The following is a 27,906-nucleotide window of genomic DNA, read 5'->3' as shown; positions in this document are numbered from 1 at the left end:
CAAGCTTCTTCATGAAGTAATTCAAGCTCAGAGCAGAATGTGAATTCACTCAAGCTGAGCTAGGATTGCTTAAACAAGTCAAAGCTCAGAACAAGCCTAAATCATCCTGAATGCTGACTGTGTAGTCTGTATTGGTTTTGATAGAAATCTAAAGTCATGGCTTTTGTAAGGATTTTTGTCAGGTTGTTGGTCATATGTTAGCTCATTTGGAGACGTGTGTTGAAAAAATACATCTGTAGCATTTGGGGTGTGGGATAGTTTTCACAACAGATTTAAAAGCCCAAATAGATCAATAGGGCATTTCAATGCCCAGATTCCAGAACAGGATCATATGCTACTATAGGTGTTTGGGACCTACCAATAAAGACACCATAGAAAGAGAGGATCAGGAATATTAGGTTAGACTTAGGTTTGGGGTCCTGGCCATTACATTACATTACTATTATTTTCTTTTTCTGGTTAGTTCAACCAGCACTAAAAACTAACCCTTTCACAAATCATCAAATCCAAGTAATACCAATTTCAAAATCCAATCCGTTTCACTATTTCATTTCAAACTTCACAGTAAACTTATTAATAAATTCCTGCAACTATATCCATATCACTAACCTCATCTACTTACTGGTGTGCCACCAGTTCCCCAATTCCCTGCTTGTTTTTTATATATAAATCACTCAGTCTGTATCACTTCAAACTGAATTTACACAAGTAAACTTGTACAATCATCAAGGCTGAGTCACTAAACCGCATTTTACCAGTCACTTTTCATTCAAAGGGGATACAAAAACATCAAGTTTGCAAAGTTGCACATTCTTCTCATTTGTGCTATTTTCTTTTGTACTTTTTCCATTCATATTTTTTTATTCCCTGCTTAAAATAAGTTGCCTTCTCCTGCGAAGGGTGGATTCCACACTCATACTTCCTTTATCTGTATGTTTTATTGGTTAACACATTTATTTTTTTCTTTTAAAACACTATACATTAACGTGTAGCAGTCACCCATTTTCTGGTGCTGGCTAGGAGTTCCTTTAGTGAGTTATTTTCATTGTTCGCTTATGTTGGGAATTTTTTTTCCTCAATTTCGGTTTGCAGCAGAGCAAACTTCCACTGGGTTGATTGGAGGGTGATTTGATTCACCTGCAGCTCAGGGTGTGGGAAACGCTCTTAATTGGTCATTTAGAGCAGCCTGGTGCATTCCCTTGTCCAATCAGGATGTGACAACGTCCTACTTTTTACTGGTAACGTGAATCCTGGTTGATTCTCTGATTGTATCTTCTTGCAGTTTCATGCCGTTGCAGAAAAAACATGACCTATAAACTCTCATCCTTTAGGGTCTCCTAAGAATTATTTGCTTCATTGGCTGTCAATTAGAGAGATTTTAGATATGTTTTGCATCACTATTTTGCCTGCTTCAGGGCTTGAAGGCCTATCCTTGCAAAACCTATTGGTGAGCCCCAATGATGGCCCTGCCCTGCATGTCTTTTGAGTGAGTTCATTTTCTGTTTATTTACAATTCTTTGACCTTGAAGTCATTTTTCAAAACTGTAGACACAACGCAAAATGGATAATCAAAAAAAATTGCCTGAATACACAACCAAATAATTTGTTGAACCCAAAAACGTATTCACAATGACACAACTGCACTCAATGCATGATAGGGCTGTCTTTTCATTGAATACAATGCATCTATCAGTGAATCCAACTGCTCAAAATGATTAGTAACTTTAACATTACTCCTTTTACATTGTTCTATGGAAACTGATAGCAACATTCCATATTTAGATTATCTTTTAGTATTAATAAATCTATTGACACCAATTACTTGATGCATTTTAGCATATTATGATTGGATGTAATATTTCAGCACCCTCCTTTAGCGTAGTGGTTAAGGTACATGAGTGGGACACACAAGGTCGGTGGTTCTAATCCCGGTGTATTGCTCCAGGGGAGGATTGTCTCCTGCTTATTCTAATCAACTGTACGTCGCTCTGGATAAGAGCATCTGCCAAATGCCTGTAATGTAATGGGTTTTTAACCATTTTTGACAACAATTTGCATAATTGTCGGCCTCGAACAACAACACAATACAATTTCCCAGTAAATAGAGATTTAGTGTGGTGTCCCATCTTTTGATTTTCATGTTTGTTTTTGCAAGTGTGATTTATACTGAGTGTTATCTTGAATTGTACGCTTGGAGGGTGTTGATACCCTGTGGATTAATCACTCTTCAGGGAAGCTTGAGGAAGAGCCCAATTCCAATTTAACCATCTTTACAAATGCTGTAGATTCCATGAAACTGCTGTTTAGTGATATAGTGTATAAGCAGGGTGAGTGGCTGTTAAACATCAGTAAAGGCACACCCATTGATAATCCCTGTATGACAGAAATGGGGCAGTTGATGGAAAAAAACAAGCAACTGTTTGCTGGCAGAGGTCAGGGATTTTGCTTCAAACTGTATAAAAGCCATTCAGTGAAAGGCACGGCAGACACTAACAGAGTTCAGAGAAACCCTGGTGTCAGCCCATCAAAGCTTGCACTCCTCCATTACCTCTGTTGTGACTGGAAATAAGGATGTACGACTTCCTGTACCCCAAATGTTACAAATGTATCAGTGCACAGGTGTTCCCAATGAGCTAAAATGTGAACAACAACCTGACCTAAAAACCTTATTAAAGCCATGACATTAGATATCTCACAAGAAAAAGAAAATCACAAAGTACAATTTATACAAGCTAGACATCTAGGATAATTTACACAGTAATTTCGTAATACTTTTACCAACATGGCTGAGAGATCTGAGTTCAGTTTGAGAGAATATCACATTCTGCTCTGAGCTTCCACTCATTTATGTAAAAGCTTTAAAGCAGCAGTGAAGCTCAGAGGTTTTTGTCATGGTGTGAATCACTGTGATACCTGCTCTTTAGCTGTGCTGTCCCATGTATGACAGTAATACACTGCTGAGTCTCCTGCCTCCACATTTTTAATGATCAATCTATAATCAGATTTACTCTGATGATTGCATGAGAAACGGGTGGAGGAGAAACCAGCTCCATAGAAGGGAGAGCTGTCACCATGGCAGAAAAACATCACATACTGAGGAACTCCACCTGGAACCTGCTTATACCAGCGAGCAGCACTATCAGTCACAGTCCCCAGGTTACAGTCCATAGTGGCCGTATCTCCTTTACTCACTGTCAGAACAGGAGGCTTCTGTGTCACCTCTGTCACTCCACTCACACCTGGGAAATAAGAAGTTGTTCATGTTCCTACATTACATAACATTACATTATTGGCATTTGGCAGACGCTCTTATCCAGAGCGACGTATAACAAAGTGCATACCCATAACCAGGGATAAGTGCGCTGAAAGACCCTAGAGGGAAGTACAATTTCAATTGCTACCCATACAACAAAGATAAGGACCAGGGCCTTTTTTTTTTCTTTTTTTTTTTAACAAACAAATAAACAAACAAACAACAATCCAAATAACTATCCAAATACTGCTTACCTAGCCAACTAAAAATACCGAAACACAAAGTAAATCACAAAGACAACAATTAAGGTTAACAGGAAGGTAGGGAGGGATGGGGAAAGGTGCTGGTTGAAGAGGTGTGTCTTCAGTTTGCGCTTGAAGATGGGGAGAGATTCTACAGTTCTGACCTCAACGCGGAGTTTGTTCCACCACCGTGGAGCCAGAACAGACAGTAGTCGTGAGCGTGAGGTGGAGGTTCGGAGTGGGGGAGGTGCCAAGCGGCCTGTGGAGGCTGAACGAAGAGGTCTGGCAGGGGTGTAGGGTCTGATGATTTTTTGTAGGTAAGCTGAGGAAGACCCCTTAACTGCTTGGAAGGCTAGCACCAATGTTTTGAATTGTGAATTGTGATTTGTATATGTACAATATTTAAAATTTCAATAAGAAATGTATGTAAGAAACATTTAGGTTACATTTAAATTAGAGAAAAAGGATGATATGTTCCTTACATGAGAGCACAGCGATGAGAGTGCAGAGTGTCCCCAGCATGTTGTCAGTGTGTGGTGTGAACGGCCCTTACTGTCCAGCTGAGAGATGAGCAGGTTGGAGTGTGAGGAGAGGAGTGGCTGCAGGACTACTACTCAGGACTCAGGATTCTTTCTACCATCATTATATTTGTATTATTTCGGCAGCACAGCATTCATTTCACAACCAAGAAAACTTTTAAGGTGGTGCATAAATTTTTATCCAATCAGCTGATGTCTCCACAAAAGTGTAGAAGTGTAGGGGGCGGGCTGTAGAGTAGTGGTTAAGGAACATGACTGGGACACACAAGGTTGGTGGTTCTTATCCCAGTGTAGCCACAATAAGATGCGCACACCCGTTGGGCCGTTGAGCAAGGCCCTTAACCCTGTATTGCTCCAGGGGAGGATTGTCTCCTGCTAAGTCTAATCAACTGTATGTCGCTCTGGATAAGATGCCAAATGCCAGTAATGTAATGTAAAAGCCATGTGCACTCTTGTGTGTGAGGGTGACTCCAATCTTTTCAGCCACCACCAGTGCTTGAAGTGGGCCAGTACTCACTGGTTCACAGTTTTGCTTTTTGGAGGAAGGCAAGTTTCTAGCATCCCAGCATTTATTTGTGACATGCAACCTACAGAAAGGGAGAATATGATTTGACACAAAGAGGAAAAGGTACCGGGAGCTTAAAATAACAAATACAGTTAGGAAAGGCCAGGGAAGACGGCCAGGGAAGGGAATGTGTTGAAGTAGAATCAAAAGCCCAGGGAACTCCCTACTCTTTGTGATAGGGTGTCATGAGATCTTTAATGACAGCTGCCTGTTTTTTTTTCTTATTTCTCAGCCTCATAGTCAGTCCCTTGACTGTTATTGGCAGTACTGTGGTTCTCATGTCTCATGACTGTGTGACCCGCTCATCATTACAATTTAATGAAATACTATTCAAAATAATCTGTACAGAGATACACTTGAAAAAAGGGGACTCTGTTATGATTTTTCATGGAGAATCTTCTTGTTATCAGATGGGTCCTCATATTGGTCTTAAACCCAGTTTCCAGTGACACTTCCAAATTGTATCAGATTATTTCTGAATTAGGGAGTACTGCATATTGATCCATATTCTCAAAAGACTCTGAGAGTGTTCTGTCGAGGATTTCAGTTCAGAGCTGTATCCATGGTGTGTTTCAGTTCCCTCTTGCTGTGCCCAAACTGAGCTAAGGTTTTTGTACGGGGGTATCAGAGTGTATCAAAAGTCTGTATCTGCTGGCAGCCTAAATACTGTGTTTCTAGTAAAGCATCCTGGCTAATATACATCAATGTATATTACATTAATTGCATTTGGCAGACGCTCTTATCCAGAGCGACGTACAACAATGTGTAAAGTTCATACCCATAACCAGGGATAAGTGCAATTTCAACTGCTACCTGCACAACAGAGATAAGGACCAGGGCCTATTTGATCATCTTTTCTTTTTCTTTTTTTATCGTAATAACATCCATCCATCCATTATCTTAACCTGCTTATCCTGAACAGGGTTGCATGGGGGCTGGAGCCTATCCCAGCATACATTGGGCGAAAGGCAGGTATGCACCCTGGACAGATCGCCAGTCCATCGCAGGGCACACACACCATTCACTCACACACTCATACCTATGGCCAATTTAGACTCTCCAATCAGCCAAACCTGCATGTCTTTGGACTGTGGGAGGAAACCGGAGTACCCAGAGGAAACCCTCGCAAACACAGGGAGAACATGCAAACTCCACACAGAGACGTCCCGGCCGACCGGGATTCAAACCCAGGACCTCCTTGCTGTGAGGTGGCAGTGCTACCCACTGCACCATCCGTGCCAAATCGTAATACCGCAACACGCAAATGTATGAACAAACTGCTTACCTATCCAAACACTGCTTACTTAGCCAAAGCAAACATCCTAATACACAAATATAGGTTTCCTGTAAGGAAATCTACCAGAAAGAATAAGGACCTGTCAGAAATGAGTCTTCAAGATCTTGCACAATCTTACTTGTACACAGAAGGTGGCAGATTAGTGCTGGTGTTGGATACAAAGCAGATTCATAATGACATGATCAAATTTGAAGATATTTTTGAATTAATTGATCAGGGTATATACTTTTGCCTGCACTGAAATACTGGGAAATAGATGTCAGAGGAGAAAGACAGAAATGTTTGAATTCCTCAATATGCTGTGACACCGGTAACATTGCTTGTCACACTGCTATGATGTGCTTTGGTATTGTTAGGATAACAGCGTGTGATGGCGGTGGAAGGGGCTGCTTGAATCAGCTGGTGCTGCAGGTACAGCCATGTTTATCCAGCAGAGGGCGATGGAGAGACAGTCCCGCTACTGAAACGGAGACACACTTGCAGGATTTGCACACACTATTTATAGCGGCATGCAAACGAGGGAGTGATTTCAGCTCCTTTCAGAACGCAGAGTCACAGCCCCATGTCTGCTTATTGACCTGCAGATATGAGAAAGGCTGAACCAGACTGCATAAAAAGTTTCTGTATTATTTTAATACCTTGAAAGAAATGAATGGCAATGCATCAGCATAAACAAATGTTCTTTCATTTTTTCATATTCCATTTTGGCAACGTTTGAAAAAACCTAACCAAAGCGACACTGAATGGGATATTATTGAGTATTTTAAATTATTTCTTTCAGATCATTTTGTAGGCCTGTTGCGCTGCTGAGGTGATTATGGTCAGCCCTGTGTGCTCTCCATGTCTCCATTGTGAGCTCCCTGGGCTCCTTTTAAAACCTGTGGGACAGAGAGCAGAGAGGATGGACAGTGCACACACACACCTGCTACACGTCTGGGGAGGGATTAGCTCGTTGGAGAACTGATTCACAGTCTAAAATGTTCTCTGGGCTATGAAATTCTGGTAAAGATTTCTGCTGTTATTGGGTGAGTGCAGAGGCTCCTCCCTCTGCATCTCCCTGACCGGCCCCTTATATCTGGGGTCTGCAGCATCTCCTCTCCTCACACTCCAACCTGCTCATCTCTCAGCTGGACAGTAAGGGCTGTTCACACCACACACTGACAACATGCTGGGGACACTCTGCACTCTCATCGCTGTGCTCTCATGTAAGAAACTTATATTCATCTTTATTTTAAAATCTTAATTCAACTTAAATGTTTCTTAAGTGAGTTTCTTATTTCCCAGGTGTGAGTGGAGTGACAGTGGTGACACAGAAGCCTCCTGTTCTGACAGTGAGTAAAGGAGATACGGCCACTATGGACTGTAACCTGGGGACTGTGACTGATCGTGGTGCTGGGTGGTACAAGCAGGTTCCGGGTGGAGTTCCTCAGTTTGTACTGTTTTTCTACCATACAAACAGCGCTCCAACATATGGAGCTGGATTCTCCTCCACCCACTTCACATCCAATCATCAAAGTAAATCAGATTATCGATTGATAATTAAAAATGTGGAGGCAGGAGACTCAGCAGTGTATTACTGTAACACATGGGACATCACAGCTAAAGAGTGGGTATCACAGTGATTCACACCATGACAAAAACCTCTGAGCTTCACTTCTGCTTTCAAGCTTCTTCATGAAGTAGTTCAAGCTCAGAGCAGAATGTGAATTCACTCAAGCTGAACTAGGATCGCTTAGACAAGTCAAAGCTCAGAACAAGCGTAAATCATCCTGAATGCTTACTGTGTAGTCTGTATTAGTTTTGATAGAAATCTGAAGTCATGGCTTTAGTAAGGATTTTTGTCAGGTTTTTGTTCATATGTTAGGTCATTTGGAGATGTGTGTAGATCTGTAGCATTTGGGGTGTGGGATAGTTTAACAACAGATTTAAAAGCCCAAATAGATCAATAGGGCATTTCAATGCCCCACATTCCAGAACAGGATCATGTGTTACCCTAGGTGTTTGGGACCTACCAATAAAGACACCACAGAAAGAGAGGATCAGGAATATTAAGTTAGACTTAGGTTTGGGGTCCTGGCCATTACATTACATTACTATTCTTTTCTTTTTCTGGTTAGTTCAACCAGCACTAAAAACTAACCCTTTCACAAATCATCATATCCAAGTAGTACCAATTTCAAAATCCAATCCGTTTCACTATTTCATTTCAAACTTCACAGTAAACTTATTAATAAATTCCTGCAACTATATCCATATCACTAACCTCATCTACTTACTGGTGTGCCACCAGTTCCCCAATTCCCTGCTTGTTTTTTATATATAAATCACTCAGTCTGTATCACTTCAAACTGAATTTACGTGAGTAAACTTGTACAATCATCAAGGCTGAGTCACTAAACCGCAGTTTACCAGTCACTTTTCATTCAAAGGAGATACAAAAACATCACGTTTGCATACTTGCACATTCATTTGTGCTATTTTCTTTTGTACTTTTTCCATTCATATTTTTTTATTCCCGGCTTAAAATAAGTTGCCTTCTCCTGCGAAGGGTGGATTCCACACTCATACTTCCTTCATCTGTATGTTTTATTGGTTAACACATTTATTTTTTCTTTTAAAATACTATACAATAAAGTGTAGCAGTCACCCATTTTCTGGTGCCGGCTAGGAGTTCCTTTAGTGAGTTATTTTTATTGTTCGCTTATGTTAGGAATTTTTTTTCCTCTATTTTGGTTTGCAGCAGAGCAAACTTCCACTGGGTTGATTGGAGGGTGATTTGATTCACCTGCAGCTCAGGGTGTGGGAAACGCTCTTAATTGGTCATTTAGAGCAGTCTGGTGCATTCCCTTGTCCAATCAGGATGTGACAACGCCCTACTTTTTACTGGTAACGTGAATCCTGATTGATTCTCTGATTGTATCTTCTTGCAGTTTCATGCTGTGGCAGAAAAACCATGACCTATAAACTCTCATCCTTTAGGGTCTCCTGAGAATTATTTGCTTCATTGGCTGTCAAATTAGAGAGATTTTAGCTATTTTTTGCATCACTATTTTGCCTGCTTCAGGCCTATTGAAGGCCTATCCTTGCAAAACCTATTGGTGAGCCCCAATGATGGCCCTGCCCTGCACGTCTTTTGAGTGAGTTCATTTTCTGTTTATTTACAATCCTTTGACCTTGAGGTCATTTTTCAAAACTGTAGACACAGAACGCAAAATGGATAATCAAAAAAAATTGCCTGAATACACAACCAAATAATTTGTTGAACCCAAAAACGTATTCACAATGACACAACTGCACTCAATGCATGATAGGGCTGTCTTTTCATTGAATACAATGCATCTATCTGTGAATCCAACTGCTCAAAATTATTAGTAATTTTAACATTACTCCTTTTTACATAGTTCTATGGAAACTGATAGCAACATTCCATATTTAGATCATCTTTTAGTATTAATAAATCTATTGATACCAATTACTTGATGCATTTTAGCATATTATGATTGGATGTAATATTTCAGCACCCTCCTTTAGCGTAGTGGTTAAGGTACAAGAGTGGGACACACAAGGTCGGTGGTTCTAATCCCGGTGTAGCCACAATAAGATCCCCTTGAGCGAGGTCCTTAACCCTGTATTGCTCCAGGGGAGGATTGTCTCCTGCTTATTCTAATCAACTGTACGTTGCTCTGGATAAGAGCATCTGCCAAATGCCAATAATGTAATGTAATGGGTTTTTAACCATTTTTGACAACAATTTGCATAATTGTCAGCCACGAACAACAACACAATACAATTTCCCAGTAAATAGAGATTTAGTGTGGTGTCCCATCTTTTGATTTACATGTTTGTTTTTGCAAGTGTGATTTATACTGAATGTTATCTTGAATTGTACGCTTGGAGGGTGTTGATACCCTGTGGATTAATCACTCTTCAGGGAAGCTTGAGGAAGAGCCCAATTCCAATTTAACCATCTTTACAAATGCTGTAGATTCCATGAAACTGCTGTTTAGTGATATAGTGTATAAGCAGGGTGAGTGGCTGTTAAACATCAGTAAAGGCACACCCATTGATAATCCCTGTATGACAGAAATGGGGCAGTTGGTGGGAAAAAACAAGCAACTGTTTGCTGGCAGAGGTCAGGGATTTTGCTTCAAACTGTATAGAAGCCATTCAGTGAAAGGCACGGCAGACACCAACAGAGTTCAGAGAAACCCTGGTGTCAGCCCATCAAAGCTTGTACTCCTCCATTACCTCTGTTGTGACTGGAAATAAGGATGTACGACTTCCTGTTCCCCAAATGTTACAAATGTATCAGTGCACAGGTGTTCCCAATGAGCTAAAATGTGAACAACAACCTGACCTAAAAGAACCTTATTAAAGCCATGACATTAGATATCTCACAAGAAAAAGAAAATCACAAAGTACAATTTATACAAGCTAGACATCTAGGATAATTTACACATTAATTTCGTAATACTTTTACCAACATGGCTGAGAGATCCGAGTTCAGTTTGAGAGAATATCACATTCTGCTCTGAGCTTCCACTCATTGATGTAGAAGCTTTAAAGCAGAAGTGAAGCACAGAGGTTTTTGTCATGGTGTGAATCACTGTGATACGTACTCACTCACAGAGCTGTCCCATGTATGACAGTAATACACAGCTGAGTCTCCTGCCTCCACATTTTTTATTATCAATCTATAATCAGATTTACTCTGATGATTGCATGAGAAACGGGTGGAGGATAAACGAGCTCCATAGCAGGGAGAGCTGTCACCATGGTAGAAAAGCATCACAAACTGAGGAACTCCTCCTGGAACCTGCTTGTACCACCGAGCACCACTTTTAGTCACAGTCCCCAGGTTACAGTCCATAGTGGCCGTATCTCCTTTACTCACTGTCAGAACAGGAGGCTTCTGTGTCACCACTGTCACTCCACTCACACCTGGGATAGAAGAAGTTGTTCATGTTACTACATGATTTGTATATGTAGAATATTAAAAATTTAAATAAGAAATATATGGAAGAAACATTTAGGTTACATTTAAATTCTAGAAAAATTATGATATGTTCCTTACATGAGTGTCCCCAGCTTGTTGTCAGTGTGTGGTGTGAACGGCCCTTACTGACTGGCTCCAGCTGAAAGATGAGCAGGTTGGAGTGTGAGGAGAGGAGAGGCTGCAGGCCCCAGATATAAGGGGCCGGTCAGGGAGATGCAGAGGGAGGAGCTTCTGCACTCAATCAATCACAGCAGCTCAGGATTCTTTCTACCCTCATTAGATGACATTATTGGCATTTGGCAGATGCTCTTATCCAGAGCGATGTACAGTTGATTAGATTTAGCAGGAGACAATCCTCCCCTGGAGCAATGCAGGGTTAAGGGCCTTGCTCAAGGGCCCAACAGCTGTGCGGATCTTATTGTGGCTACACCGGGATTACAACCACCGACCTTGTGCGACCAACAGTAGGCTACTGGCTGCCCCATCATTACATTAGTTTTATTTTGGCAGCACAGCATTCATTTCACAACCAAGAAAACTTTTAAGGTGGTGCCTTAATTTTTATCCAATCAGCTGATCAGTGTAGAAGTATAGGGTGCGGCCTGTAGCGTAGTGGTTAAGGAACATGACTGGGACATACAAGGTTGGTGGTTCTTATCCCAGTGTAGCCACAATAAGATCCGCAGAGCCATTTGGCCCTTGAGCAAGGCCTGCATTGCTCCAGGGGAGGATTGTTACTTGCTTAGTCTAATCAACTGTACATCGCTCTGGATAAGATGCCAAATACCAATAATGTAATGTAAAAGCCATGTGCACTCTTGTGTCTGAGGGGGCCACCACCAGTGCTTGTAGTGGGCCAGTACTCACTGGATCACAGTTTTGCTTTTTGGAGGAAGGCAAGTTTCTAGCATACCAGCACTTATTTTATTCTCCCTTTCTGTAGGTTGCATGTCACAAATTCAGTTTGGAAAGACCAGGGAAGGGAATGTGTTGAAGTAGAATCAAAAGCCCAAGGAACTCCCTACTCTCTGTGAAAGGGTGTCATGGGATCTTTAATGACAGCTGCCTGTTTTTGTTCTTATTTCTCAGCCTCATTATCAGTCCCTTGACTGTTATTGGCAGTACTGTGGTTCTCATGTCTCTGTATGACCCGCTCATCATTACAATTTAATGACATACTATACAAAATAATCTGTACAGAGATACTCTTGACAAAAGGGGACTCTGTGATGATTTTTCATGGAGAATCTTCTTGTTTTCAGATGGGTCCTCATATTGGTCTTAAAACCTGTTTTTAGCGTGTCAGGGGAAAATGCCCTTTTTAACTTTCCGCAGGTGAGCATTGTCTGATGAAACAGATCCAGTAAAAAACAACAATAGCTATTCTTCAGTTTAACTTTCATATTTATTTGCAAAGAAATGACAGAAAGTAAGAAAGCTTACCGGCTTTCTGATTTGAATCAGACACAGTAAGACTCTTTTACACACTTTTCCTGAAGGGGGGGCTTTACCAAAACAAAAAGACTGGCCACAAACATTTATCAGTATTTTGTCTTCTGAATACCCCTTGTTGACCTTGCTGTAAGACCAGAATGTGCTAGCTAAGAGGCAGAGACATTAAGGTCAAAGGCTGTCTGTCTGCTGGAGAGAGATAGAGAAAGACTCATAGTAAGCAGTTAATTCAGAAAGTGGTTTAATAGTAATAAGGATTATCACTGAAAAGTTATTTGCAATCACGTGATTGTTTTTATGTTAACACATATTGTCAATTAAGAATCAATTAAGAACATTAGATTATCAGATTATTTCTGAATCATGGAGTACTGCATATTGATCTAAATTCTCAAAAGACTCTGAGAGTGTTCTGTTGAGGATTTCAGTTCAGAATTGTATCCATGATGTGTTTCAGTTCCCTCTTGCTGTGCACAAACTGAGCTGAGGTTTTTGTACAGGGGTGTGCATCATCTGTATCACTGTGGTATTCGGCCAAGGCACTAAACTGATTGTCACTGGTAAGTCTCTTTTCATTTCTTTATTTTCTCTGTTGTTCTTTGTGCAGACTTTAAGTTTTTTTCCGTGTAGCTTCGTAAGACATATGTTGGTGGTGCTTCATGTAGTTTTTGGCAGTTTGTTTTTGCCCTAACTGCTCATCTTGAGATGCATTTTCCATGCCACACAAGAGAAAATTACTTTCCAGTATGCTCTTTTTCTGTAATAGCTAGTTTTGAGACTATTCATGCATATTGCATATTTCGTAAGTGTGATATCCCCGAGGGAAATGGAGAAATCCAGATGAGGAGAGGTATTAGCAGGAATTAATATCATTTTAGTCTTACCCGGGTTGAGCTTTAGATGGTGGTTGTCCATCCAGCTCTGGATGTCACTCAGGCAAGCAGAGATACAGGCTGAAACCTGTGTATCAGATGGTGGGAATGAGATGAAGAGTTAGGTATAGTCTGCATAGCAGTGGTAGGATAGCCCATGTGCAATGATCACAGGGCCAAGGGAAGGAATGTAAAGAGAAAAATGAAGCGGGCCTAGGACTGAGCCCTGTGGCAAGGGGCCGAGGTGTCGATAATGTACCAGCCCAGGCAACCTGGAAGGAGCGACCAGGGAGGTAGGACTCAATCCAGTCCAGGGCTGTGCCACAGATGCCCGTTGCTGACAGGGCGGACATGAACACCTTTATGTCCCAAGATTTTTAAATAACAAAACTATGCACCTCCTCCCGATGAGCTTACAGTATTTCAATTTTCCTTTATAAATTAAACTTCTCAATGCAATTCAATTATGACGACCTGCTTATTTATAAACCTGGTTTAAGCAGGTGTTTTAATGTTGTGGCTGATTGGTGTATGTACACAGTTTTATGTCTGGGAAATCAGCAATTTAGCAAACAGAAAAGCAAATGTTAGATGTTAGAAATATTTTTTTTGAACTGACAGCGTCCCTATTTCCCAGCCGCCACTGCTCACAAACTCGCGTCGCTGAATGCACAGATGTCACTCAATCCACAAACGCAGATTCTACGCTTGATAAACCGATTTTACACTTAAGACTTGGCGCACAATTATTGACATGGAAATTTACAAGACACAAGTTGAGAGAAATTTGTTTGTGGATAGTAAAATACATTCCAGTTGCGTCTCTTATTTGTGGACCGTGTTACACGCATTTGCCAATAATTTTGAGACCAATCTCTCTCCATACTGCGATGGGCAAAGTGAAATTGATCACTTCTTAATAAATAAATAAATGTCTCAATGAAAGCGCAGTGACAGACGCATGGGCAGTTGAGCTGCACAGCCACGCAGCAGTGTCACAACTGCCGCCTGAACCCCGAGCCGTAATGAGCAGGAGTATGGCTTCTTATATTCCTTTCTGTGGAGCAGCCGGCTGAAGTCGGGACTAGCAAAGTCGCGACTTTTGCACTTGTAGAATAGATGTTGAAAACATGAAGGACATTTCCGAGTGTATCAAATGTCTGTATCAGCTGGCAGCCTAAATACAGTGTTGTAGAAAAGCATCCTAGCTAATATACATCACATTACATTAATGGCATTTGGCAGACGCTCTTATTCAGAGCGACGTACAGCAAAGTGCAAAGTTCATACCCATTACCAGGGATAAGTGCGCTGAAAGACCCGAGAGGGAAGTGCAATTTCAACTGCTACCTGCACAACAGAGATAAGGACCAGGGCCTATTTAATCAGCTTGTTTTTTTTTGGTTTTTTTAATCGTAATACCGAAACACGCAAATGTATGAACAAACTGCTCTCCTAGCCAAACACTGCTTACTTAGCCAAACCAAACATCCTAATAGACAAATATAGGTTTCATGTAAGGAAATCTACCAGAAAGAATAAGGACCTGTCCGAAATGAGTCTTCAAGACCTTTTTTTACTTATTTTACTTATTTTACTTGTACACAGAAGGTGGCAGATTAGTGCTGGTGTTGGATACAAAGCAGATTCATAGTGACACAATTAGATTTGAATACATTTTTGAATTAATTGATCAGGGTCTGTAGGACACTTTTGCCTGCACTGAAATAATGGGAAATAGATGTCAGAGGAGAAAGACAGAAATGTTTGAATTCCTCAATATGCTGTGACACCGGTAACATTGCTTGTCACACTGCTATGATGTGCTTTGGTATTGTTAGGATAACAGCGTGTGATGGCGGTGGAAGGGGCTGCTTGAATCAGCTGGTGCTGCAGGTACAGCCATGTTTATCCAGCAGAGGGCGATGGAGAGACAGTCCCGCTACTGAAATGGAGACACACCTGCAGGATTTGCACACACTATTTATAGCGGCATGCAAATGAGGGAGTGATTTCAGCTCCTTTCAGAACTCAGAATCACAGCCCCATGTCTGCTTATTGACCTGCAGGTGTGAGGAGGGCTAAACCAGACTGCATGAAAAGTTTCTGTATCATTTTAATACCTTGAAAGAAATTAAAGGCAATGCATCAGCATAAACAAATGTTCTTTCATTTTTTCATATTCCATTTTGGCAACGTTTGAAAAAACCTAACCAAAGCGACACTGAATGGGATATTATTGAGTATTATAAATTATTTCTTTCAGATCATTTTGTAGGCCTGTTGCGCTGCTGAGGTGATTATGGTCAGCCCTGTGTGCTCTCCATGTCTCCATTGTGAGTGGGAGGGTATCATTAATGTCAGTCCCTGAGCTCCTTTTAAAACCTGTGGGACAGAGAGCAGAGAGGATGGACAGTGCACACACACCTGCTACACGTCTGGGGAGGGATTAGCTCATGGAGAACTGATTCACAGTCTAAAATATTCTCTGGGCTATGAAATTCTGGTAAAGATTTCTGTTGTGATTGGGTGAGTGCAGAGGCTCCTCCCTCTGCCTCTCCCTGACCGGCCCCTTATATCTGGGGCCTGCAGCCTCTCCTCTCCTCACACTCCAACCTGCTCATCTCTCAGCTGGACAGTAAGGGCCGTTCACACCACACACTGACAACATGCTGGGGACACTCTGCACTCTCATCGCTGTGCTCTCATGTAAGAAACTTATATTCATCTTTATTCTAAAATTTTAATGCCACTTAAATGTTTCTTATGCGAGTTTCTTATTTCCCAGGTGTGAGTGGAGTGACAGTGGTGACACAGAAGCCTCCTGTTCTGACAGTGAGTGAAGGAGATACGGCCACTATGGACTGTAACCTGGGGACTGTGACTGATAGTGCTGCTCGCTGGTACAAGCAGGTTCCAGGAGGAGTTCCTCAGTTTGTGCTGAGTTTCTACCATGGTGACAGTGCTCCAACATATGGAGCTGGATTCTCCCCCACCCGCTTCACGTCCAATCATCAGAGTAAATCTGATTATAGATTGATAATTAATAATGTGGAGGCAGGAGACTCAGCAGTGTATTACTGTTATACATGGGACAGCACAGCTCAAGAGAACGTATCACAGTGATTCACACCATGACAAAAACCTCTGAGCTTCACTTCTGCTTTAAAGCTGCTTCAGAAAGGAGAGAACTTCACACTCAGAGCAGGATGTGAATTAACTCGAGCCAAACCAGGAGTCCTCAACCATGTCAGTAACTGCACAAGGCCCAGATCACAGGTGCCAGAGACTTTTACTGGACAGGCACCTGCTGGTTTTTCATGGACACCAGTGATGGACTTAATGGCGAAGGAATCCACACATCTCTATCACAGAGCCTGAATATGCTGCTAATTTAAATAAACTGATACATTACATGAATGGCATTTGGCAGACGCTCTTATCCAGAGCGACATACAGTTGATTAGACTAGACAGGAGACAATCCTCCCCTGGAGCAATGCAGGGTTAAGGGCCGTGCGAGTCCCAGTCATGTACCCTAACCACAACGCTACAGGCCACCCTATACTGCACTCTAACTCAGAGGAGTGTGTATTTACCCCTCTTAGAGGAATGCTGCTCCTCCATCTTCAGACAGAGACTGTAGTTCGACATTACATTACATTCTTGGCATTTGGCAGAGGCTCTTATCCAGAGCGACGTACAGTTTATTTGATGAAGCAAGAGACAATCCTCCCCTGGAGCAATGCAGGGTTAAGGGCCTTTCTCAAGGGCCCAACGGCTGTGCGGATCTTATTGTGGCTACGCTGGGATTCAAACCACCAACCTTGCCGGTCCCAGTCATTTACCTTAACCACTACACTACAGGCCGCCCCTTGCAGTTAGAGGAGAAGAGGAAGAATCCTGCAGGATTGTGTCCCCTCCCCCTGACCCTCCCACACCAGGAGTCACACAGCGTCCATCAGCATTCACACATGGAGGAAGTGAGGGACTCTGGTGCTCTGGAGTGTCTGTACTACAGACGTCTGCAAAGCCTTACTTAGGAGACTCCACATTACATAGCCAAATCAGAGCAGTACCCACTGCCATTCACAGCTTCATTTACAGAGTGAGCTACCAATGATGTGAGCTGGTGCTCAAAGACTAGAGTTCAACACCTTCCTTCACAAATCAGTCCCACAGTAGAGTCATCACCTGTGGGTGGAGATTCCCTTCTTGCTATACCAGCCCCACCTCCTCCCTTACTTCACATTTTTAAAAGCCCAAATAAATCATTTCATCAGCTAAATCTGAACAGCTATGAGAGCCATTTCAGCTGTAGAGACAAAACAGTTTTACTGAAAATCAGTTCATTTTTTCATGATGCTAGTCCTCTGTAAGATAATGATTCACTTGTCATTTAAGAAATATCCAATTAAACAAAATACATGATATAGCATTTCTGGGTATTTAGCAGACATTTTCATGCAGAGTGACTCACACAGCTCACATACCCTTTACATGGAATCCAGTTATACAGCTGGATATATTTACTTGAAGCAAGTCAGGTTCCCACTGAGTAAATTAATCCTGTCTTAGAGTTGAAAGTTGCTTAATTGTCATGCTACACTACCACCACCAGTAAGCAGCTTCAAAAACATTTAATTATTCTACACAATGGTAATTGTCTGCCTTCCAGGTGAGGTGATTAATTCTTTCATGATGAAGATGTTGAAGAAACAATGCAGACTGCATTAATATAAGTGAATATAAAAGAAAGTTAACCTGCTTGAAACCCACAAAAAATGACTGGATAAAATTTGTTCTTGACTATTTAACTTAGAAACACTTTGTCATATGAGAAAAAAAAATAAACAGTCAAAAATGTGTTCCCCAAAACCATTTAGTGGCTGAGTGAAGAAGCTCCTCCCTCTGCATCTCCCTGACCGGCCCCTTATATCTGGGGCCTGCAGCCTCTCCTCTCCTCACACTCCAACCTGCTCATCTCTCAGTAAGGGCCGTTCACACCACACACTGACAACATGCTGGGGACACTCTGCACTCTCATCGCTGTGCTCTCATGTAAGAAACTTATATTCATCTTCATTCTAAAATTTTAATGCAACTTAAATGTTTCTTATGTGAGCTTTGTCATTCCCAGGTGTGAGTGGAGTGACAGTGGTGACACAGAAGCCTCCTGTTCTGACAGTGAGTAAAGGAAATACGGCCACTATGGACTGTAACATGGGGACTGTGACTGATCAGTATGCTCGGTGGTATAAACAGGTACCAGGTGGAGTTCCTCAGTTTGTGCTGCATAACTACGTCACTGCCAGCTCTCCCACATATGGAGCTGGATTCTCCTCCAGTCACTTCTCTTCTAAATGTCAGACTAAATCTGACTGTCAGTTAATAATTAATGATGTGGAGGCAGGAGACTCAGCAATGTATTACTGTAACACATGGGACGGCACAGCTAAAGAGTACGTATCACAGTGATTCACACCATGACAAAAACCTCTGAGCTTCACTTCTGCTTTCAAGCTTCTTCATGAAGTAGTTCAAGCTCAGAGCAGAATGTGAATTCACTCAAGCTGAACTAGGATTGCTTAAACAAGTCAAAGCTCAGAACAAGCCTAAATCATCCTGAATGCTTACTGTGTAGTCTGTTTTGGTTTTGATAGAAATCAAAAGTCATGGCTTTTGTAAGGATTTTTGTCAGGTTGTTGGTCATATGTTAGCTCATTTGGAGACGTGTGTTGAAAAAATACATCTGTAGCATTTGGGGTGTGGGATAGTTTTAACAACAGATTTAAAAGCTCAAATAGATCAATAGGGTATTTCAATGCCCCAGATTCCAGAACAGGATCATATGCTACTATAGGTGTTTGGGACCTACCAATAAAGACACCACAGAAAGAGAGGATCAGGAAGTTAGACTTAGGTTTGGGGTCCAGGCCATTACATTACATTACTATTTTTTTCTTTTTCTGGTTAGTTCAACCAGCACTAAAAACGAACCCTTTCACAAATCATCATATCCAAGTATTACCAATTTCAAAATCCAATCCGTTTCACTATTTCATTTCAAACTTCACAGTAAACTTATTAATAAATTCCTGCAACTATATCCATATCACTAACCTCATTTACTTACTGGTGTGCCACCAGTTCCCCAATTCCCTGCTTGTTTTTATTTATAAATCGCTCAGTCTGTATCACTTCAAACTGAATTTACATGAGTAAACTTGTACAATCATCAAGGCTGAGTCACTAAACCGCAGTTTACCAGTCACTTTTCATTCAAAGGGGATACAAAAACATCAAGTTTGCATACTTGCACATTCATTTGTGCTATTTTCTTTTGTACTTTTTCCATTCATATTTTTTTATTCCCTGCTTAAAATAAGTTGCCTTCTCCTGCGAAGGGTGGATTCCACACTCATACTTCCTTCATCTGTATGTTTTATTGGTTAACACATTTATTTTTTCTTTTAAAATACTATACATTAAAGTGTAGCAGTCACCCATTTTCTGGTGCCGGCTAGGAGTTCCTTTTTTTCCTCTATTTCGGTTTGCAGCAGAGCAAACTTCCACTGGGTTGATTGGAGGGTGATTTGATTCACCTGCAGCTCAGGGTGTGGGAAACTGGCTCTTAATTGGCCATTTAGAGCAGTCTGGTGCATTCCCTTGTCCAATCAGGATGTGACAACACCCTACTTTTTACTGGTAACGTGAATCCTGGTTGATTCTCTGATTGTATCTTCTTGCAGTTTCATGCCGTGGCAGAAAAACCATGACCTATAAACTCTCATCCTTTAGCGTCTCCTGAGAATGATTTACTTTATTGGCTGTCATATTAGAGAGATTTTAGATATGTTTTGCATCACTATTTTGCCAGCTTCAGGGCTTGAGGGCCTATCCTTGCAAAACCTATTGGTGAGCCCCAATGATGGCCCTGCCCTGCAAGTCTTTTGAGTGAGTTCATTTTCTGTAAATTTACAATTCTTTGACCTTGAGATCATTTTTCAAAACTGTAGACACAGAACTCCAAATGGATAATCAAAATGCATTTTCAAAACTCCAAACACTTGAATACAAAACAAAATAATTTGTTGAATCCAAAAACTTATTCACAATGACACAACTGCACTCAATGCATATGAAATGATAATGAATCCAACTGCTCAAAATGATTAGTAACTTTAACATTACTCCTATTACATAGTTCTATGGAAACTGATTATTGTAGCAACATTCCATATTTAGATAATCTTTTAGTATTAATAAATCTATTGACACCAATTACTTGATGCATTTTTGCATATTATGATTGGATGTATTTCATCACCATCCTTTATCACATAACTTTAACCATCATTACAAATGCTGTAGAATCCATGAAACTGCTTTTTAGTGATACAGTGTATAAGCAGGGTGAGTGGCTGTTCAACATCAGTAAAGGCACACCCATTGATAATCCCTGTATGACAGAAATGGTGCAATTGGTGGAAATAAACTGTTTGTTGGCAGAGGTCAGGGATTTTGCTTCAAACTGTATAGAAGCCATTCAGTGAAAGGCATGGCAAACACTGAGTTCAGAGAAACCCTGGTGTCAGCCCATCAAAGCTTGCACTCCCATTACCTCTGTTGTGACTGGAAATAAGGATGTACAACTTCCTGTACCCCAAATGGTACAAATGTATCAGTGCACAGGTGTTCCCAATGAGCTAATGTGAACAACAACCTGACCTAAAAAAACCTTATTGAAGCCATGACATGAGATACCAGACAATAAAAAGAAAAACACAAAGTAGAATTTATACAAGCTAGACATCTAGGATAATTTACACAGTAATTTAGTAATACTTGGCTACATGGCTGAGAGATCCGAGTTCAGTTTGAGTGAATATCACATTCTGCTCTGAGCTTCCACTCATTGATGTAGAAGATTTAAAGCAGAAGTGAAGCACAGAGGTTTTTGTCATGGTGTGAATCACTGTGATACGTACTCACTCACAGAGCTGTCCCATGTATGACAGTAATACACTGCTGAGTCTCCAGCCTCCAAATTTTTAATTATCAATCTATAATCAGATTTACTCTGATGATTGCATGTGAAACGGGAGGAGGAGAATCCAGCTCCATAGAAGGGAGAGCTGTCACCATGGTAGAAAAGCATCACAAACTGAGGAACTCCTCCTGGAACCTGCTTGTACCACCGAGCACCACTTTTTAAGGTGGTGCCTTAATTTTTATCCAATCAGCTGATCAGTGTAGAAGTGTAGGGGGCGGCCTGTAGCGTAGTGGTTAAGGAACATGACTGGGACACGCAAGGTTGGTGGTTCTAATCCCAGTGTAGCCACAATAAGATCCGCAGAGCCATTTGGCCCTTGAGCAAGGCCTGCATTGCTCCAGGGGAGGATTGTCACTTGCTTAGTCTTATCAACTGTACATCGCTCTGGATAAGATGCCAAATGCCAATAATGTAATGTAAAAGCCATGTGCACTCTTGTGTTTGAGGGGGCCACCACCAGTGCTTGAAGTGGACCAGTACTCACTGGATCACAGTTTTGCTTTTTGGAGGAAGGCAAGTTTCTAGCATACCGGCACTTATTTTAAACTCCTGGTACCTTTTCCTCTTCGTGTCAAATCATATTCTCCCTTTCTGTAGGTTGCATGTCACAAATTCAGTTTGGAAAGACCAGGGAAGGGAATGTGTTGAAGTAGAATCAAAAGCCCAAGGAACTCCCTACTCTCTGTGATAGGGTGTCATGGGATCTTTAATGACAGCTGCCTGTTTTTGTTCTTATTTCTCAGCCTCATTATCAGTCCCTTGACTGTTATTGGCAGTACTGTGGTTCTCATGTCTCTGTGTGACCCGCTCATCATTACAATTTAATGACATACTATACAAAATAATCTGTACAGAGATACTCTTGACAAAAGGGGACTCTGTTATGATTTTTCATGGAGAATCTTCTTGTTTTCAGATGGGTCCTCATATTGGTCTTAAAACCTGTTTTCAGTGTGTCAGGGGAAAATACCCTTTTTAACTTTCCACAGGTGAGCATCGTCTGATGAAACAGATCCAGTAAAAAACAACAATAGCCATTCTTCAGTTTACCTTTCATATTTATTTGCAAAGAAATGACAGAAAGTAAGAAAGCTTACCGGCTTTCTGATTTGAAGCAGACACAGTAAGACTCTTATACACACTTTTCCTGAAGGGGGGGCTTTACCAAAGCAAAAAGACATGAAGCTGGCCATGAACATTTATCAGTATTTTGTCTTCTGAATACCCCTTGTTGACCTTGCTGTAAGACCAGTATGCGCTAGATGAGAGGCAGAGACATTAAGGTCAAAGGCTGTCTGTCTGCTGGAGAGACACAGAGAAAGACTCATAGTAAGCAGTTAATTCAGAAAGTGGTCTAATAGTAATAAGGATTATCACTGAAAAGTTATTTGCAATCACGTGATTGTTTTTATGTTCACATATATTGTCAATTAAGAATCAATTAAGAACATTACCCTTACAAGTGACAATTCCAAATTGTATCAGATTATTTCTGAGTCATGGAGTACTGCATGTTGATCTGAATTCTCAAAAGACTCTGAGAGTGTTCTGTTGAGGATTTCAGTTCAGAATTGTATTCATGATGTGTTTCAGTTCCCTCTTGCTGTGTTCAAACTGAGCTGAGGTTTTTGTACGGGGGTGTGCATCATCTGTATCACTGTAGTATTCGGCCAAGGCACTAAACTGATTGTCACTGGTAAGTCTCTTTTCATTTCTTTATTTTCTCTGTTGTTCTTTGTGCAGACTTTTTAAGTTTTTTTCCGTGTAGCTTCGTAAGACATATGTTGGTGGTGCTTCATGTAGTTTTTGGCAGTTTGTTTTTGCCCTAACTGCTCATCTTGAGATGCATTTTCCATGCCACACAAGAGAAAATTACTTTCCAGTATGCTCTTTTTCTGTAATAGCTAGTTTTGAGATATTTTGCATATTCATGCAAGAGACTGCTTTTTATCTAATCAAGATGTCTCAAGGAATAGTTTTTATGTAGAATTACATCGGCTATTTGTTATTTAACCTGCTTTGTTTTACAGTTGTAACTTCATATTGAAGTTGATACCTAATATGTCTACATCCCATTTGCTATATATTGTAGATAATATCTTTTTTCTCATTTTACTGAATAGCAATCATGATAAGACTGTAATGACTTTGTTTATTATGTATGAGTTAAGAAGTACATTGCATTTGTGGCACATAGTATGGGATAGAAAGTAATGAAACTTACAGTAATATTCTTGAGTGAATTGAAATGCCAACATGAATGACCTGGTTCAATTCATTCATTTGTTAATTTACTTGATTTATTCTTTTTTTGCAGACTTTTCTCTTGCTGCGCCTACACTCTCTCTCCTGCCTCCGTCCAGCGAGGAGCTGAAGACGGGCAAAGCCACGCTGGTGTGCCTGGCGCAGATGTCTGTTGGCTTTGCAGATGTCAGCTGGACATCGGGGGGGAAGTCAGGCCTATTACATTTTTTTTTTTTAAACAAACAAATAAACAAACAAACAACAAAGCAAAAGTGACCAAACTTAACTCGCCAAACACTGCTTACCTAGCCAACTAAAAATACCGATACACAAAAAAGTAAATCACAGAAAGACAACAATAAAGGTTCACAGGGAGGGACGGGGAGAGGTGCTGCTTGAAGAGGTACGTCTTCAGTTTGCGCTTGAAGGTGGGGAGAGATTCTACAGTTCTGACCTCAACAGGGAGTTCATTCCACCACCGTGGAGCCAGAACAGACAGTAGTCGTGAGCGTGAGGTGGAAGTTTGGAGAGGGGGAGGTGCCAAGCGGCCTGTGGAGGCTGAACGAAGAGGTCTGACAGGGGTGTAGGGTCGGATGATTTTTTGTAGGTAAGCTGGGGAAGACCCCTTAACTGCTTGGAAGGCTAGCACCAATGTTTTGAATTTGATGCGAGCCATGACAGGCAGCCAGTGGAGGGAATTAAGCAGGGGGGTGACGTGAGTATTTGGGAAGGTTGAAGACCAGACGACCTGCTGCATTCTGGATAAGTTGGATGGGTCTGATGGCGGACGCTGGGAGGCCAGCCAAGGGGGAATTGCAGTAGTCCAGGCGGGACAGAACCATCGCTTGGACCAGGAGCTGGGTCGAGTAGGGGGTGAGAAAGGGGCGGATTCTCCGTATGTTGTATAGGAAGAACCTGCATGACCGGGTCACCGCCGCAATGTTCTCGGAGAGGGACAGTCTGCTGTCCATCACCACGCCGAGGTTCCTTGCACTGGGTGATGGCGTAAGTGTGATATCCCCGAGGGAAATGGAGAGATCCAGATGAGGAGAGGTATTAGCAGGAATGAATATCATTTTAGTCTTACCCGGGTTGAGCTTTAGATGGTGGTTGTCCATCCAGCTCTGGATATCACTAAGGCAAGCAGAGATACGGGCTGAAACCTGTGTATCAGATGGTGGGAACGAGATGAAGAGTTGGGTATTGTACGCATAGCAGTGGTAGGATAGCCCATGTGCAGTCATCACAGGGCCAAGGTAACGAATGTAAAGAGAAAAAAGAAGCGGGCCTAGGACTGAGCCATGGGGAACTCCTGTGGCAAGTGGTCGAGGTATCGATACCGTTCCAGCCCAGGCAACCTGGAAGGAGCGACCAGAGAGGTAGGACTCAATCCAGTCCAGGGGCCTCATTTATAAAACTGTGCGTAGGAAACCCAGGACGTGCGTATGCCCAAAAATATTCTGATTTATAAAGCATTGCATACGCACGTCCCACGCCAGTTTTCCTTTATAAATCACAATCAACTCTAAATGTGGCGCACCTTTGCCAGCTTCATGTCCCGCCCACAGTTGCCTATAAATAGGCAGTGAAACACCCCTAGTGAATATGCATTTCACGAAGACGACACTGGCAAAGGCTGAAAAGAAGGCCAAGAAAAGGGATTTCAGCCATTTGATTGCCTCTGAAAGGCTACAGGTGTGGGAATTATCCTGATTGATTGTAAATGACGAACAGTTCTGCACAACGAATGTGATGACGATGATAATAATAATATTAATAATAATAATAATAATAATCATAATAGTAATAATAATAATGATGATAATACACGTTATTTGTCTACCATTGAAAACACAGTTACAAAATTAAGAGATAAAACGAACAAAAATCCTTAACAATAAACACATTATAAAACATAATATATGAATATGATAATATATGAAACTATGCACTCGTATCTGCCCGGCATCAGTGCAGCGTAATTTGTCCGACTGTTCACCATATTATTTATGAGAATACAATTAATAACATGAAGTGTTGTTTAACAATTCGTCTACATCTCCGTTTTTATTTATCATCCTAAATCATATGTTTTGGGCACTCTAGGGAGCATCAATCAAACAGCTGTTTGTTTATTCGTTGTAAGAGAGGCTTTTATCCGTTTTTGCAAATTAACTCTTCATATATGATACGTGAGAGGTAATATTTCGATTTATTTTACACAGTGGTATCTGTTGTGTATCATTTTCGACTTCTTTCGTTGCCAAATGTTGTGTCTCGTCGCCAAATGTTGGAAGGGAGAGAACCCGTATAGCGAGATTCAACAATCCAACACTTTAATAAGTATAACAGGGACGAAGCACGTCCTTACAGCAGCCATACCCAGCCACAACTCCTGGCAAATCTTTATACCGTTTTACATCCTGTTTCACCTCCCGTTTTCCTGGTCTTACGTCACGAGCATTAAAGGCACAGGACACAACAGTATCAATTTCACACCATTTCTCGCGTTTCATCCCATTGCCATCCGAGTCGCTGTTTCTCATTTCTCCAGTTAATGTGCGTACGCATGGGTCAGAGTTTCCGTGGAGGACCGCACATTTTCCCGTCAAGTTAGTTTTTTTGCTTAGAAAGTGGCGTACGCATTCTTTTGTGCATACGCAACGTTTATAAATGAGGCCCCAGGGCTGTGCCACAGATGCCCGTTGCTGACAGGGCGGACATGAACACCTTTATGTCCCAAGATATTTAACGAACAAAACTATGCACCTCCTCCCAATGAGCTTACAGTATTTCAATTTTCCTTTCAAAATTAAACTTCTCAATGCAATTCAATTATGATGACCTGCTTAATTATAAACCTGGTTTAAGCAGGTGTTTTAATGTTGTGGCTGATTGGTATATGTACACAGTTTTATGTCTGGTAAATCAGCGATTTAGCAAACAGAAAAGCAAATAGAAATATAAAAGGTTAGAAATATTTTTTTTGAAATGACAGCGTCCCTATTTACCAGCCGCCACTGCTCACAAACTTGCGTCGCTGAATGCACAGATGTCACTCGATCCACAAACGCAGATTCTACGCTTGATAAACCGATTTTACACTTGAGACTTCACAATCATTTACATGGCAATTTACAAGACACAAGTTGAGAGATATTTGTTTGTGGATAGGAAAATACATTCCAGGTGCGTCTCTTATTTGTGGACCATGTTACACGCATTTGTCAATAATTTTGAGACCAATCTCTCTACATACTGCGATGGTCAAAGGGAAATTGATCACTTCTTAATAAATAAATAAATATCTCAATGAAAGCGCAGTGACAGACGCATGGGCAGTTGAACTGCACAGCCACGCAGCAGTGTCACACCTGCCGCCTGAACCCCGAGCCGTAATGAGCAGGAGTATGGCTTGCTATATTCCTTTCTGTGGGGTTAGAGTTCGGTTTAGGACGAGCGAAGTCGGGACTTTTGCACTTGTAGAATAGTTGTTGAAAACATGAAGAGTGTATCAAATGTCTGTATCAGCTGGCAGCCTAAATACAGTGTTTGTAGTAAAGTATCCTAGCTAATATACATCACATTACATGAATGGCATTTGGCAGATGCTCTTATCCAGAGCGACGTACAACAAAGTGCAAAGTTCATACCTATAACCAGGGATAAGTGCGCTGAAAGACCCGAGAGGGAAGTGCAATTTCAACTGCTACCTGCACAACAGAGATAAGGACCAGGGCCTATTTGATCATCAGTTAGTTTTTTTGTTTTTTAATCGTAATACCGCAACACGCAAATGTATGAACAAACTGCTTCCCTAGCCAAACACTGCTTACTTAGCCAAAGCAAACATCCTAATACACAAATATTGGTTTCCTGTTAGGAAATCTACCAGAAAGAATGAGGACCTGTCCGAAATGAGTCTTCAAGACCTTTTTTTTACTTATTTTACTTATTTTAATTGTACACAGAAGATGGAAGATTAGTGCTGGTGTCGGATACAAAGCAGATTCGTAGTGACATGATTATTGTTATGTTCCTGTAGGAGGGAGGCGAAGTGTGACTGCCATCTGTGAGGAGCCTGTGAGCTGGGGGTTGACTCTGCCATTTGTGAGGTGGGGGTTCTGGTGTGTGTCAAAAGGGACAAAGGACAATGCTGTTTGTAGTACCTTTTGACGAGTTCCAGACCAGTGACGCCAAGAAGATAAGGGATAGATATATGGTGGGTGGATGAGCGGTTCCCGGGCAATTAGGCCATGTGGGCCATTAAAACTCCTGGGAAAAGAATGTGCCTAAAATCTTATGACCCCACACCTGGTCACTTCCAGGGGGAAAGACTCCGGGCAGTACCACAGTGCCCTCCTTTGGGCACTGCTGTCATTACCCCAGGG

The 27,906-nt window shown here is 41.4% G+C and overlaps 2 protein-coding genes across 2 annotated transcripts in view; both read left to right on the top strand.

Moving 5' to 3' along the window:
- Positions 1-7,007: 7,007 nt before the first annotated feature.
- Positions 7,008-27,906, top strand: part of LOC133114377 (immunoglobulin lambda-1 light chain-like) — an 85,412-nt gene continuing 64,513 nt past the window's right edge. The window contains exons 1-2 of the mRNA XM_061223692.1: positions 7,008-7,101; positions 7,181-7,510. Coding sequence (XP_061079676.1) covers positions 7,062-7,101; positions 7,181-7,510 — 370 coding nt within the window. The 5' untranslated portion in view covers positions 7,008-7,061. The remainder of the gene's footprint in view (positions 7,102-7,180; positions 7,511-27,906) is intronic.
- LOC133114378 (immunoglobulin lambda-1 light chain-like) overlaps positions 14,539-27,906 on the top strand; it is a 65,442-nt gene continuing 52,074 nt past the window's right edge. Inside the window, exons 1-2 of the mRNA XM_061223694.1 lie at positions 14,539-15,925; positions 16,005-16,334. Coding sequence (XP_061079678.1) covers positions 15,886-15,925; positions 16,005-16,334 — 370 coding nt within the window. The 5' untranslated portion in view covers positions 14,539-15,885. The remainder of the gene's footprint in view (positions 15,926-16,004; positions 16,335-27,906) is intronic.

The sequence above is a fragment of the Conger conger genome, chromosome 16 (assembly GCF_963514075.1).
Source record: "Conger conger chromosome 16, fConCon1.1, whole genome shotgun sequence".
NCBI lineage: Eukaryota > Metazoa > Chordata > Actinopteri > Anguilliformes > Congridae > Conger > Conger conger.
This window is presented reverse-complemented; position numbering and strand designations above follow the sequence as displayed.